At 41.1% G+C, this 15279-nt stretch overlaps 1 protein-coding gene across 1 annotated transcript in view; it reads left to right on the top strand.

Moving 5' to 3' along the window:
- Nucleotides 1-15279, top strand: part of LRP2 (LDL receptor related protein 2) — a 202744-nt gene that overhangs the window by 47222 nt on the left and 140243 nt on the right. The window contains exons 4-6 of the mRNA XM_036254951.1: nt 215-331; nt 13834-13944; nt 14265-14378. Of these exons, the coding sequence (XP_036110844.1) occupies nt 215-331; nt 13834-13944; nt 14265-14378 (342 nt within the window). The remainder of the gene's footprint in view (nt 1-214; nt 332-13833; nt 13945-14264; nt 14379-15279) is intronic.

The following is a 15279-nucleotide window of genomic DNA, read 5'->3' as shown; positions in this document are numbered from 1 at the left end:
CTTGACCAGGAATTGAACCTGTGACCCTTCTGTCCAAAGGCTGACACTCTCACTGTTGAGCCAAATCAGCCAGGGCATGACCCTGTGAATTTTATGTTCAACGTACGCTCTACTTGCCTTTGCTTTCAAATATCCTCATTCATATTTGGTAAATGCCAGTGGGTTGGTCTGTGTTTGGTAGTAATTATAAAGTAACCTTTTCTCCCCTTCACAGCTGGGAGAACATGCTCGAGCCATCAGATGACATGCTCCAGTGGTGAGTGTATCCCAGCTGAATACAGGTGCGACCACGTCAGAGACTGCTCAGATGGAACCGACGAGAGAGACTGCCGTGAGTCCCCTTCCGTCCTTGCACTGTATTTGGTTTCACATTTGTCCCTTCGGCATTTTAATCAATTTGTTAAGTTTGTTGATGGACAGAAATGTCTACAATATGCCTCTTGTTATTGAAATCTCTTGGCAGATTCTTTTGTGGATTAGAGGTGATGTTCTGATAAGAGTCTATTTTTACAATGACATTCTGAGTCCTGCCTTAGCACCCCAATTTTCTGTATTTTTTTGAATTAAGAAACTTTTAACATTAACACAGAATCCTGAAAGGTCATTGAATACATTGAGCACAAAGTCCAGTTTGGTCAATTTTAACTTTTATTGCATTACTATGGTAACTATCTAGGTCAAATGTCTCGTTAACCATTAGTTTTGTGCTCTCATGGGCTCAAATTTTTTTTTCCCCCAGATTGCTTTTGGAAAAGTGTTACATTTGGCTTTCCCTATAATGGCAGCATACTGTTTCAGTCTGTAACTGATCACAAGATCAGACGTACAAATCACAGTATTCTGTGTTTAATGTTTAAATACTACCATAACCAAAAGAGGAGAGTGCAATCATGGTGCATAAAGGACCACTTACAAATTAATAAAGAGTAATGTGCCTCTTTTGAGGTTTATATAGAATTGTTAGAATAAAAGAACATAGGGCCCAGCTGGTATGGCTCAGTGGTTGAGCATCACCCAAGCACCAAGAGGTTGCTGGTTTGATTTCCATTCAGGACATGTGCTTAGGTTGTGGGTCCGATCCCCAAAGAGGAGCTTGTAGGAGACAGCCAGTCAGTGTGCTTTTTCACTGTGTTTTTATCTCTCTCTTTCTCCTTTTCTCTCTCTGTAAAAATCAATAAAGAAAAAAAGAAAGAATATAGGAATTATTGTACTGTGTCAGTCCTATGGTTCATTGAATTCAGTCTTTAGTCTCAGTTCATCGAACTCAGTCTTTAGTTTCAGATATACCAGTTTCTCTGTTTTTTAAAAAATATGTTTTATTGAGTTTTTAGAGAGAGAGGAAAGGAGAGAGAGATAGAAACATCGACGTGAGAGAGAAACATCCATCTGCTGCTTCCTGCACCACCTCCACCCCGGGGGACCAAGCCCACATCCGGGTATGTGCCCTGACCGGGAATCCACAATGGGACCCCGCTCAACCCCTGAGCCATACGGGCTGGCTGTTCTCTTAAAAGTCCTTATAAGTCTATCACTTATGAATTTATCCAGAATTTTCTTTTCTTTTTATACATTTTCTCCTGGCACTTCTTATGCATTTCTCCTTTTGGTATATTGCAATTTAGAAGTTTACTACGTGCTTCCATTTTTTTTTTTTTTTCTTACTAAGGCACTTCCTTTCTTTTGCTCTTATTTTTATGTTTCAAACTTCAAAGAGTTATTTTAATGGTCAATATTCCAATAATCAGTAGACAGCTTTTATGTACATTAGGAACCTTAATCATAAACTTCTTTTTTTTTTTATCCTCATCCGAGGACATTTTTCCATCCTTTGTACAGACAGAGTGGGAGGGAGAGAGAGGAAGAGAGAGGCAGGGAAGCATCGATGTGAAGGGACACATCGAGTGGCTGCCACCCGCACGACCAACCAGGGCCGGGGACAAACCTCAACCGAGATACATGCCCTTTGCGGGAACCGAACCCGGGTCTCTCCGGACCGCAGGCCGACGCTCTAACCGCTGAGCCAAACTGGCCAGGGCTTAATCATAAACTTCTTAGTTACCATGTCTCCAGCTAAAGATTTAAATTTTAGTCTATTCTCATGGGATATCTCTTCTACCGTTTGAGAATTTTGATGGAAGAAATGCTCACATGTGTGAAAAGGAGAGGCCTGGGCACCAACAGGCCCCGATTCATGCTATATCCTCACATTATATTTCGCACTGCATTTGAAAAAACAACACTTTTCCTCCAATGCTTTCTTCCTCATTAGTTATTTTTCTTTGAGAGGAGTCTGTGCTATTTGTCTTTGCTTCTCCATTTCCCAGCTGAATTCTGGTACAATTCTGTTGTGGTGCAATTTCCAATGAAATGTTCTCTTTTGAAAGAGATGTTGCCCGTCATTTGGGTCTCCCTTCACTTTAGACATTTTGCAGAGAACTTAGACTCTGCACTGGCGGTTTTAGAGATGATAGGGTGTGTCTGGATGTCCCAGAAGAGAAGTCCATGAGTCAAGGGCTTTTTGTTAAGCAAACAATAGGTTCTTTATTAAGGCAAGTGAAGAAAATATTTGGATTAAATAGTGGTAAGTCATATACAGTTAGTTTTATGATACTTAACGATGAGGATAAGTTCTGAGAAATGTGTTGATAGGTGATTTCATTGTGCAAATATCCCAGAATGTACTCATATGACCCTAGAGGGTACAGCCAGCTACGCACATGGGCTGTGTGGTACAGCCGATTGCTCTTAGGCTACAAGAGCCATAGGCTGTACAGACAACACAAGATTAATTCAAGCACGAGAGAAAATGATTTCATTAAGAGACACAAGATGTGTGAGGCAGCTGATGGCATAACACAACTAAATGTTTTACAGCAAAAAATTTTTAAGTACAAAGAATACACTCTAAAACAATGATACAAAGTATGGTATAGTAAATCCATAAACCAGTAACATAGTCATTTATTATTATCAAATAGTATGTACTGTCCATAATTGTATATACTATATTTTTATATGATAGGATGGCTATGATGTCACCAGGAGACAGGACTTTTTCAGCTCCATTATAATCTTATGAGACCACTGTCTGTTGTTGACCAAAGCATCATTATACAGCACATGACTGTTTGGAAGTATTTTGTTACTTCAAAACACTATTCAAATTCCAGCTATTATTATTAGGTTTCTTAACGAAGACAACAGGGCAGGCATTATTATACTCTCTCATGAACAAAGAAACTAAAACTGCAAAGTGTGGAGGTGACATGTAGCAGGGCTAGTGTTCAACCCATCTTCTGGTTCCAAGTCTGGCGATTCTTCTTCCTGAAGGACTTTATTTTCAGAAGGAGAAAGTTCTACCTTGTGCAAGTTTAAGAAGGAACCAGAGGCCTGTGCCACCAGCCAACAGTCTGTGTCTTTATGCCTTATTTACAAATGGATAAAAACAGGGGCTTTATGGCAAATGCAATGGGACAGAAGGAAATGCTACTTCTGGGAAGATAAAAGGCAGCCAAAACAGACTCTTTGGATTGATTCCATGTGAACAACCTGCAGCCAAGTCGAAAGTCCCCAGTACGACTGCCTGACAACTTTGCCAGTGGACCTCCCGGAGGAAAGCTGGCAGGGTACGGGCATGCAAGCAGCTGCTAGAGAAAGGAATGACGAAAAGGAAGTGAGTTTTATAAAATATCTGGGCAGGAGTTTTTAATCAAGTATTTTTTTTGTTTGTTTAAGTGCAAGTAACCGGTGAAAGGAGGATTTGTTCAGGAAAGAGAACCAGATTTATAGCTCATTGTTTCTGGAATTATACAAGTCATGAACCCTTCAGGGTTCATGGCCCTAAAATGAATCTCATACATATAAGGGGGTTTTACAATGAGGTACTCTTTCCTATTTCTCTCTACTTTGCTTATGTATTGTTATGTGCTAGTTACGGAAGAGTGTGAAAAAAATCTAACGAATCAGAGGAAATGAAGGAAAAAAACCTTCGTACTTCCCAGTTAGTGCCAGATGCGTACAGGAAGGAAATGAATGGCCTGGATCAGTCTTTAGAAAGTGCCAGTCTAGCCAGCAGGATTGCCTCAGCTTGTTTTCCCTCTTTGTTTGGAGCTCTTGTGTGAAGTGGGAAAGGGAACTGTCATTCACCAAGCAGCGATCACCATCTTATACAATACTGCAAGGTAGGTGTGATGATCACCTCCACTTTACAGGGACTGTTAAATTGTCAAGAAGCAAGGGTAGAGGAGGTGGGAAACATTGATGTGAGAGAGACACGCCAATTGGTTGTCTCTTGCATGACCCGGACTGTGGCTGGGGATCAACCTGCAACCCAGTCACATGCTCTTGACCAGGAATCAAACCTGCAACTCTTTGGTCTGCCAGCTGATGCTTTAACCGCTGAGCCAAACTGGCCAGGGCAAGTCAGGGTTTTAACAGTAGTCTAAACCCTATGCCCATGCTTTCAAAATACTTTTTTTAATTTTTAAAAAAATTTTATTTGTTTTTTATTGATGTTTTTAGAGAGAGAGGAAGGGAGAGAGATAGAAACATAGATGTGCGAGAGAAACATCAATTGGCTATCTCCTGCATGCCCCCTACTGGGGACTGAACATGCAACCCAGGCATGTGCCCTGACCAGGAAATCAGACTAGGACCTCTCAGTCCATGGGATGACGCTCAATCTACTGAGCCACACTGGTTATAAAAGAATACTTTTCTTTAGTAATGAAAGCTTACAAACTATTTTTGCCTGAAGGTTACTTAGCTATTTTATTATTTAAAGAATTGTTGTTTAAAGCTTATGAAAGATTTTAAACATAATCAAAAGCAGAATGAATTGTATACTGAACCTCTTTGTACTCATCATTGTTATATTAATTATCAACTTATAGCTAATTTTATCTTAACTGTAGCTCTTTATTCTTTTCCCTTTATTTTGAAGCAGGATATATCTCCAAAATATAAGTAAGGACTGAAATGTAGCAACAATATCACATTCTCACCTAAAAATTAACAGCTATTCTTTAAAATAATCAGATGTCCAGTCAGTTTTAAATTTTTCTCAGTTATCTTCTTATTATTTTTCATAGTGTGATCATTTAAATCAGAATACAATAAAATCTATCTGTTGGAGTTAGTTGCTGTCTTGATATTTGTAGGTTTGCCTTCCATTTCTGTTTTTTACTCCTTGCAGTTTATTTGTTTATAAAACCAAGTCAGGCCCTGGCCGGTTTGGCTCAGCAGTTAGAGCGTCGGCCCATGGACCAGAAAGGGCTGGGTTCGGTTCCCGCTAAGGGCACAAGCCTCGGTTGCAGTTTGTCCCCGGCCCCGGTTGGGGTCGTGTGGGTGGCAGCCACTCGATGTGTCTTTCTCACGTTGATGCTTCTCTCTCTCCCTTCCTCCCTCTCTCTCTCCCGCTCTATCTCAAGATAAACGCAAAAATGTCCTTGGGTGAGGATTAAAAAAACAAACAAACAAACAAAAAAAAACCAGGTCAGTTGTCCTGGAGTTTCCCACAGTCTGAGTTTTGCTCATTATATCTCCTGCTGTCATTTAAAATGTTCTTCTGTTCCCTGTGTTTTTTGGAAATTAGTATCTAGATCTGGATCAAAGGTTCTTGACCTTGGCACTAATGATATTTGGGGCCAGATAATTCTTTTTTTAAAATTCTCAATGAGGATATTTTTCCATTGATTTTTTTTTTAGATAGAGTGGGAGAGAAAGGGAGAGAGAGAGAGAGAGAGAGAGAGAGAGAGAGAGAGAAACATCGATGTAAAAGAGACACATCGATTGGTTGTCTCCTGTTCCACCCTGACCAGGGCTGGGGATTGAACCTGCAACTAAGGCATATGCCTTTGACTGGAAATTGAACCCACAACTCTTTGGTCCGAGGGCCAACACTCTAACCACTGAGCCAAACTGGCCAGGGCCAGATAATTGTGTATTGTGGAGAACTGTCTTGTGCATTGTGGAAACTCTAACAGTATCTCTGGCTTTTATCCACTGGAAGCCATGGTACCTCCAATAACTGAAAATCTTGTCACAACCAAACATGTCTCCAGACAATGTCTAACGTTCTGTAAGTACAAAATGTCCTCCCTTTCTTTGCTTTAGTTCAGAATAGCCCTAGTGTAGAGATTGGAACAGATGATGCAAGGATTTTTGTGTGTGTGTTGAGTGGGCAACACAATTTATATATGAGACATATATTTCCAATTGTAGGTGCATAATGTTAGCGGCCATTGATGATCTTTTGTTGAGATCCATTAGTCATAGAGGTACTTAGCTATTTTTTTTTTTTTTTTTTTTTTTTGAGAGAGAGAGAGAGAGAGAAACATCGATTTGTTGTTTCACTTATTTGATTCTCGTATGTGTCCTAACAGGGGATTGATCCCACAACCCTGGCATATTGGGAGAGCACTCTAACCAACGGAGCTACCAGGCCAGGGCTTACTTTGCTGTTTTAAATGTCACTTCAGATATATAGCAGCTGTTTATTAGTGGTTTGAAATTAAAATGTTCCTACATGATCAAAGATTCAGTGAGGCTTGGCTAGAAATCCTTGTGTGAGGCATAACATTTTATTCTGTTGTTTCTGCAGTCAAGATATGTAGGAATCAATACTTGAGGACAAACTTAGAATCAGCTTATAAATATGACTTTTATTTTTCTATTTCTCAGAAATATACTTTCTATAAGAATGGGTCTTAATACGTTAAGCACATAGAAGCCACTTAAATATAGTAATGGATATTAGAAAAGCTCCAAAGAAGAACCGATTCTTTTCTCCAAATTTTTGAGGGGATCAGGGAAGCCTCTGTAGTGGATAGTCTTGCCTGTCAGATCAGACCCCTAGGTCACAGTCCCCACCCTTTCAAGCTTATAAGATCAAGACATAGAGCTCCAAGACAGAGCACCTTGAGTCCATTCCAGGCATTCCTTTTCCAGAACAAAGACTGGTGTGTAAGAGTCCTCCCAGGGAGGGGGAGAGGGTAAAAGAATGGGTGAGATGGTGAGGAAGGCAAGGGTATTAAGCTCCCAATAAAAAGATTATCTTTGAAATAAATTTGGTGTAGTATAAAAATTTCTTATTGTGTTTGATCTTTTAGTCTGCTGGGTTCCTTTATGCATAAGGTTTTTTTTTTTTTTTTTGGTCATTTGATTGTTTGAGAAATATTTCTGAATATGTATATATTACATGCTGTGAAACAGGTTAAAGCTCATTTTCCCCTAGGTTATTTTACTCTTCAATCTGGCCATCTGTAAAATGGCACCTGCTATTAAACAAATTCTCAATTAAATTTTTTTTTTTTTAAGGAACAGAGAGATTCAAACTGCAGTCCATTTTACTTCTAATGGGATTAGCATCAAGGAAAACCACTCATGCAGAGTCTAAGATAAACATCAGAACAATGCAGCAATTATGGGTCATTCAATTAATATATTGCGGTGACCTTCGGTTGCTCAAAAATAGTACATTTTTTACCCAATTAAGTAAACAGGTTATTTTGTTTTTAGCAAGTAACACATTAGAATGCTCTTAGTGTGAGTAAAACGATTGCTAATTATCATTGGTTTGCAGCACGTCTCCTTTGTTACTTAGGAATGCCAAAGAAAGGGTAAAATCCCTGTTACAATGAGGGCTTTCTTGCTGGTAATCAGCAGTATTTGGTCTGCCTGCAACTGGGGCTGCTTTGTCCCTGAAGTTTTATTTCTATTGACTTTCTGTCCTTTAGAATTTAAACATTTTCCTTTATATATCTAACTGCTGAAACTTTCCCCGGGGGAACAGTTGGAGGGGAATAGAGAGGATGGTTCAAGTCACTCTGTGCACTGTGACAGCTCATGGAAAACATATTCAGGTCCACATGTAAGCTGCCCAGTGAGTGCTGCTGTCCTCTCTCCTGGAGGTGAGAAAGCAGAAGCAGAGACTGAGCCCACCTTACCTATCACATCACTGGTGTACCTGCCTAACACTCTCACAGTTGAGATGGGATTCAGAGCCCTGAAACCTTGCGGAAGGAGAAACATTTCTTACTGAGTCTCCATCATTCAAATATCTCCTACCTCAGATCCCTCTCAGCTGTTGCCCAATCTCCGTGCTCCCTTGTACAACAAGGTTGCATAGAGTAGTCTTTAATCATCTCCGTGTCCTCCCTTCCTTTACTGCTTGAACTCACTGAACGGTCTTTCATCCCCACTGGTCTCCTGAAGACATTCTTGTCAAGGCCACCACTGACCTCCATTTTGCTAAACCTCATGGTTCTTGTTCAAATATCACCTTTTTAGAGAGCTACTCCTCACTGTCACTCTTTGTCATTCTATTCTTCTATATTTATTTCCATAACATTTTTTCTTTGTGACATTTAATTTAATGCCTGTCCTTCCACTCTTCTAAGGAAAATGTAAGTTCTATGGGAGTAGGGACTTTATTCATCCCTTTATTTCTAGTACTTGGCACTCCTTTAGGAATGCAATAATTATTCACTGAATGAAATATATATTTCTAAAAAGCCGTGAGATCCCTGGCTGGTGAGGCTCAGTGGATTGAGCATTGTCTTATGCACCAAAAGGTTGCTGGTTCAATTCACGGTCAGGGCACATGCCCGGGTTTCGGGCTCAATTCCCAGTAGGGGGCATGCATGAAGCAGCTGATTTATGTTCCTCTCTCACATCAATGTTCTCTCTCTCCCCCTCTCCTCTTTCTTTTTCTCTCGCTCTCTCAAATCAATAAAAACATATTTTAAAAAACCGTGGGAGTGTCTACTTCACCCGTCAGGCACATTTCTAACTTCGGTCTAAGATCAGGTCAGCATGGATAGAGACCAGAAAGGGATTTGGGACTTAAGATCCCATAGTGCAAAGAGAGCAGGGTAAGGAAGACTCCATAATTTAACGTTTCCATTTTTGACTTCAGTGTCCTGAAAGCTGCTCAGATTAAACTTGATGTCAGTTCAATTCTTCTAACTCGGATGATGGTATTTGCTTTCTCTTTCCAAGGTGCTGAATGGTTATTCCTGTTTTATAAATCTTATTATGCATGTGCTTTTAATTGAACGCAACTTCAAAGTCTTTTTGGGAAGAAGCAGGAAAAGCCTCTCTGTTGTTCTCGTGTATATTACTGCACTCCCTGGGTGCTAGTCCGGGGTGGCAGTCACTTCGGGGCTTCAATTGGACTGGAGTGGGGGTAGGGGTGGGTGGGGAGAGGAGGTGGGTTTCCTGCTACTTTGTAGGCTTTTGGGGGAGAGGTATTGATTCTTTTTTTTGTCCTGGTACTCCAAGAAACTTTTCCTAGCATAGGGCTTCCTGGAATTCCTCGATTATATCAGACTGAAGTCTTTACTAGAATATGCCGTAACTTGTTGAAATCTAGGTTGGCCTCACTTCTCCAGACTTCCCAAGGTGGGATGGGAAGCTGAATGGAAGAAAGAAAACCTTTTTCCCCCTTGGGTTCTTTCCTTTCTTTTAATACTATCTTTTGAAGATTTTTCTATTTTCTTTCATTTGATTTCATTCTTCTGTTTTTTTCCTTTTTGCTTCTTTCTATTACCTTGAAGCTTATAAGCAGTAGCTACACCTATTGTAGTGATTAGGAACATGCGTTGTGGATCCAGACTGAGTTCTGGTTCTCCAAGTTACCACTTGTATGACCCTTTTCAAATTACTTAACCGCTCTGTGCCTCAGAGAGGCACATATATAGAAATCTATGAAGGATCACTCTATAAAATGAGAGTAATAATAGTATCTACCTCAGAGCATTGTTTATAAGGCCGAAATGAGTTCATACATATTGAGTACTTACTTCGACGTTTCTGGCACATCGTTTTCAGTACATGTTATTGACTATCGTTGTTGTTATTGCTCATTTCACTTTGTGGGTAGTACTTGCAACTAAGTGCTGGTGGCCAAAGTAGTAAACTTTTTCTGGCAAATCATTACTTTGGATTAGCCTGCCTGGTAACTTATAAAGGAGGACTCCAGCGCCTTGAAGTCCCAGGTGTCTGGGCAGAGCTTGTATCAGTAACTTCTTGTTTTCCTTTAAGTCTTGGCTTAAATGTCACAATCTACCTTTCAGATGCCTTCTGTCTCTGTATAGTCAGTTTATCTCCTTCTCTATGTTCCTTTGGCCATTTTGTCAAATTCTAACAGTAGAATGTATTTATAGCCTTCCCGGCAAGATAATACAGAACGGTGCCTAATATTTGTATCTTACTCTGCTGTGAATGATTTCCCACGCTGGGAGGTCTATGAAGTCCTCAAACCATATCTTCCTCCTCGATCATGTAAACAGAACTATGGTATGGAACTTCCTTGCTTCAAACCAAATCCTTGGCAGAAAAAGAAAAATTAAAAACCTTTAAGTGCAAATCTCCTATGTATATTTAGGGGCATCTCCCAGTCTGGGGGGAACAAACCTGTACAAGTGTCACTTGGAATTTGAAGACAGTTAGGAAGGGAGCAGGAAGGTGGTGTGAGTGAGGTGTCCCAGGGTCTTCTCACATTTCGTATCAGATAAACATCAGAGGTTTGGAGCTTAGTTAAAAGTTACTTGTCAATCTTTCCATTAAGGCAAACTTGGATGAGTTTCTCTGGTGCTCTTGTATATTAACTCCTCTCTTATTATATTTTCCCTTAAAATCCTGCAGGACATTTAAGCTATAGGATGGCTTTGCTCCATAGGAAAACTTTACGAGGCTAGACTCAGACTTGCCAAGAAAATAAACCATAAAATAAGATTTTAGAGATCCCCCAATCCCAAAGTATTGTAACTTCTTGTTTCCTGGGATAGATTGAAACTCATGAATTAACATCTTTAGCAATAAAAATCTTTAAGGTAAACGGAATCAGTTCATTTCTTACTTTGTCCAGTGTGAACAGTTTGGACCTGTTCCCTCCATGTGGGTCTCCAAAGGGGGAAAAGCCTTGGAAAACAGATTTGCAAATATTTTCAGACTGTGTAGTCTTTGCTATGCGCATGCACCTTCGCTTAACTCTGCACAGAAGACACTGGAAGGTGTGCAGAGGTTGAGGCTGGTCCCGAGCCGATTGAGAGAGATTTGTTATCAGCATGGATGGAGACAAGAAAGCTGTTTGTTCCTCATTCCAAGGGTCAAACTACTGACCTCTGACCATCACCATACTCTCCCTGATGACATCAAGCTGGCCTGTTGTTTGTTGGGAGGGGGATGAGCCATGTCAGCAAACTTTTACTCATGTTGGTGGATACTGTTCTAGTTCTTCCCTTTTAAGTTGCATGGCAGAGGGTCCTGAAAAGCAGTCCGGGAGAACAGGAGAGCTGCCCAGCACACTTGTCCCCAGCTCCTTCATGTCTACAGTAATCGCTTGGAGGGGTAGTCACAGTCCCAGCCCAAATAAGTTTTTCTCCTGACAGATATCTTATCTATTGCAAAGAGCTGAATTTTCTGAGAGTCCTCTCCTGCTTGCAGCTGCTCTTAAAAGGTTAAATAACGTACTGACTCGAGTTTTCCAGCACGCAGGAGGAAGGGAGTTGCTTGCCTGACTCAACTGGCCTCTTGCATCTCTTGAAGGGAGAATTAATAAACAAAGCTGTGTGACCCTTTGTAGGTCCACTTGCAATGCATACCATGGCAGTGATGGAAAGACAGCAATAACCCTAAGCACTAGCTGATTCTTGGGCTATTAAATTATAAAATTAAAAAAAAAAAAATTTAATGTTGTTTTAAAATGCCTTCCACTTTAATATATCTTTGACTATGTGTAACTTTGGCAATTTAGATATTTAAAGACACTTAAAAGACTAGTTTTGAACTTCCAGAGATGAGAACATTTGGGGTTATTCCTTCACTGTACAAAAACTGGTAAAAGATTACTTGAGAGTTCATCTTTTTTAAAAGTGTGACTTGTTAACATGGGACACGTTTAATATAATTTCAGCACAAAGTTTTGTGCGCTGTTCCTGCCTGAAGGAGACTTTGGGACTATCCAAGGGACTGTCTGAAGTATCTGTCTATGTCTATGGAACCTCAAATTGGCTTCTTAAATGCAAAATTGAGCCTCAAAGTAGACTGTGCTGTTTGGTCTTTGATACCCTACCAAAGAAATACCTTTTCCTTAGTTAAAAAGAAATTTGAAGACAACCAGAGTCATTATGAAAACAATCTTTAATGATTAAAAAAAAAGGTCAAACCAAGAACTATATCATATGTGTGAGAAGGAGGGTATTAAAATATCAAATAAGCCCTGGCCAGTTTGGCTCAGCAGTTAGAGCGTCGGCCCGCAGACCAAAGAGTCAGGGGTTTGGTTCCAATCAAGGGCACGTACCTCAGTTGCAGTTCTATCCCTGGCCCTGGTTGGGATTGTGCGGGAGGGCAACCAATCGATGTGTCTCCCTCACATCGATATTTCTCTCTCTCTCCCTCCTTCCTACTCTATCTGAAAATCAATGAAAAAAAATATCCTCAGGTGAGGATTAAAAAAAATAAAAAAGATCAAATAAGGCAAAATTTCCAAATATTTTCAAAAGTTTTTATAACTCAAATATTCACCTGTGATAACTCAGATTCCCTGTGTTGGGGATTCTAAAGGGAGTAAGACAGGATCCTTGTTCTCAGAAGGTTTTATTATGTCATAGGAGAAAGAGATAGACAACCAACAGGATGATAGACAACCAACAGGATGAAGCCTATAGTTAGGGATCATAAGAAATATATGTTCCAAGTGTGAGGATGTACAATGAAGAGACTGACAGCATGTTACTCCTGCAGGGGACATCCTGATTTTTCCATTGGGCCCTAGAAGACCAGGGTTAAGCATCTGGTTAGTAGCAGTGAGGTGACCACATGTGCATGGCATGGTAACAATGTTTCGTGCTTGTAGAGCACATTACTCTTTTCTTTTCTTTTTTTTTTTCCTTTATTGATTTTAGAGCGAGAGGAAGGGAGAGGGAGTGAAAGATAGAAACATTGATGAGAAAGAGCATCGATTGGCCACCTCCTGCATGCCCCCCACTGGGAATTGGGCCCACAACCTGGACATATGTCCTGACCTGCAATTGAACCAGCGACCTCTTGGTGCATGGGTCAGTGCTCAACCACTGAGCCACACCAGCCGGACTTCTATATATATATATATATATTATTTTTTTTTTCTTTATTGATATATATATATATTTTTGGTGTGTGCCCCTAGTGGGAACCGAACCCGGGACTCTCTGGTCCACAGGCCGATGCTCCAACTGCTGAGTCAAACTGGCCAGGGAAACATCACTCTTTTCAAAGTGCTTTACCAGACACTGTCTTTGAGGCTCTTTATCCTGTGAAGTAAATTATCTAAAGGAAGTGGTGACTTAGAGAGGATAAGCAGCTTTGAGGAAGAGTAAATAGCTGCTGGGTGGGACTCCAGGTCCCAGGTCTCCTGGCTGCTAGGTCGGCCTTCTTTCTACGACCTTCCAACGAAAGAAATGGTTCTTCATTTCCCAACGCGTGTGCGATGGTGCTTTACTTCCCTGGGATATTATTCGTATTATGTAAAAGAAATAGGTTAGGTTCATTCTCATTTGTCACCTCTGAGCTCCAAGTAAATCAGGTACTCAGAGGAGACTGCCCGGCTCTCCGACCCTCCGCGGCCCTGTCCCTGCGCTCTGGACGCCCACATTAGCATATGACCACTTTGTAACTTGCTGTTTGTATCACTATTTGATCAATGCCTCTTCCCCCATCCAACTATCATCTCCATGTCTCTTGTGTTTACCAATACATGCTCAGCATTTACTGTCTAGCATGTAGTAGTCACTCGAGAGGTGTTTGTTACAGGAATGTCTTAAGGTCTGTGCACTATTTCCATTCCTTTAGAGTATCCATCATGTGAGCAGCTTGCCTGTACCAACGGAGCCTGCTACAACACTAGCCAGAGATGTGATCAGAAAGTTGATTGCAGAGACTTCTCTGACGAAGACAACTGCAGTAAGTGCCGCGCACGGGGTGTTCTGGAGCTGGTTTCTACCGGCCGGTCAGGCACATCTCTTCTCCAGTTCATGTTCAACGAATTCATACGGTAGCTTCAAGTCAGCCATGGGGGGAGTATTCACACCGTGAAAACTGGCAAATACTACACGTCAGGGCCTTTTTGTCTGTGGAGAACTGGTTTTTAGACATTGACCAGCATGCTACTGCAGAATAAGACTTCCTTTTAAAACAGGAGACAGAATCTTCCTGTGAAATCAAATGGCTACAGTGGAATTGAAATTCTCTCTTTTCTTTCCCTTCTTAACCTTGTGTCCCAGCTGAAGTCTGTTCCCACACCCAGTTTCAGTGTGGCAGCGGGGAGTGCCTCTCTCACGACTACGTCTGTGACCGCATCCCAGACTGCGAAGACGGCAGTGACGAGCATTCTTGCAGTACGGTGACTTCCTTGTGCTGGTCGTGTGGTTAGGAGTGGCTCCCCCCACCCATGTAGCACTCTTTTCAAACAAAAGGGTCACTATAACTGATGGCAGAGGGAGCCAGAGTTCATTTAGGGCCCGTGGCATGAGCCTCAACAGTGTTACTGAACCTGGGCTCCTTTATCTTCCAAGGATCTGTGTAGAGTTGAAGGGTTGCTGATGGACAGTTTGCATTCTTTCCTTAGGCTACAAGGGTACAGAGTGTCCTGTATCACTGGACGCTCAGATTACCCATACCTCAGGAATGGGTCTGATTACCTGAACAGTCGAGTGAGAGAAGGGAGAGGAAGGTCCCTAATAGCAATGGACCTAACTTTTCTCTTTACTTGGAAATTCTCACCACACTGAAATTGGAGGGTCAGGAAAATTTCATTGTGATGCAGGGGGCTTTCGTTGCTCCCACTTTTCCACTCTGATCCTACTTTTCCTTCCATGCTGTTGCCTGCAGTGCAAACCATCTCTCTCTGATTGTTGCTACCTATGGACTCATTTAAATTTTTTTTTTCCTTTATTGATTTTAGAGAGAGAGGAAGTGAGAGGGAGAGAGAGATAGAAACAGCAATGAGAGAGAACATGAATTGGCTGGCTCCTGCACGCCCCCTACCTGGGCATGTGTCCTGACTGGAAATCGAACCGGTGACCTTTAAGTGTATGGGTCGATGCTCAACCACTGAGCCACACTGGCTGGACTATGCACTCATTTTATTGAAATATGTAGCTTGAAGTCTCTGTGAAAGTGTTTTACTAATTCCAATAAATTGTCAGCTTTTTGTGGTCATTTATTTATTTACTAAAATATATGATTTTTTTCCACACCCATTTTGAAGGGTTGGTACCCATGCCTTAGGGGTTATTC

The sequence above is a fragment of the Molossus molossus genome, unplaced genomic scaffold (genome assembly GCF_014108415.1).
Source record: "Molossus molossus isolate mMolMol1 unplaced genomic scaffold, mMolMol1.p scaffold_m16_p_11, whole genome shotgun sequence".
Classification (NCBI taxonomy): Eukaryota; Metazoa; Chordata; class Mammalia; order Chiroptera; family Molossidae; genus Molossus; species Molossus molossus.
Note: the sequence above shows the minus strand (reverse complement) of the source record. Positions and strands in the feature narration are given on the sequence as shown.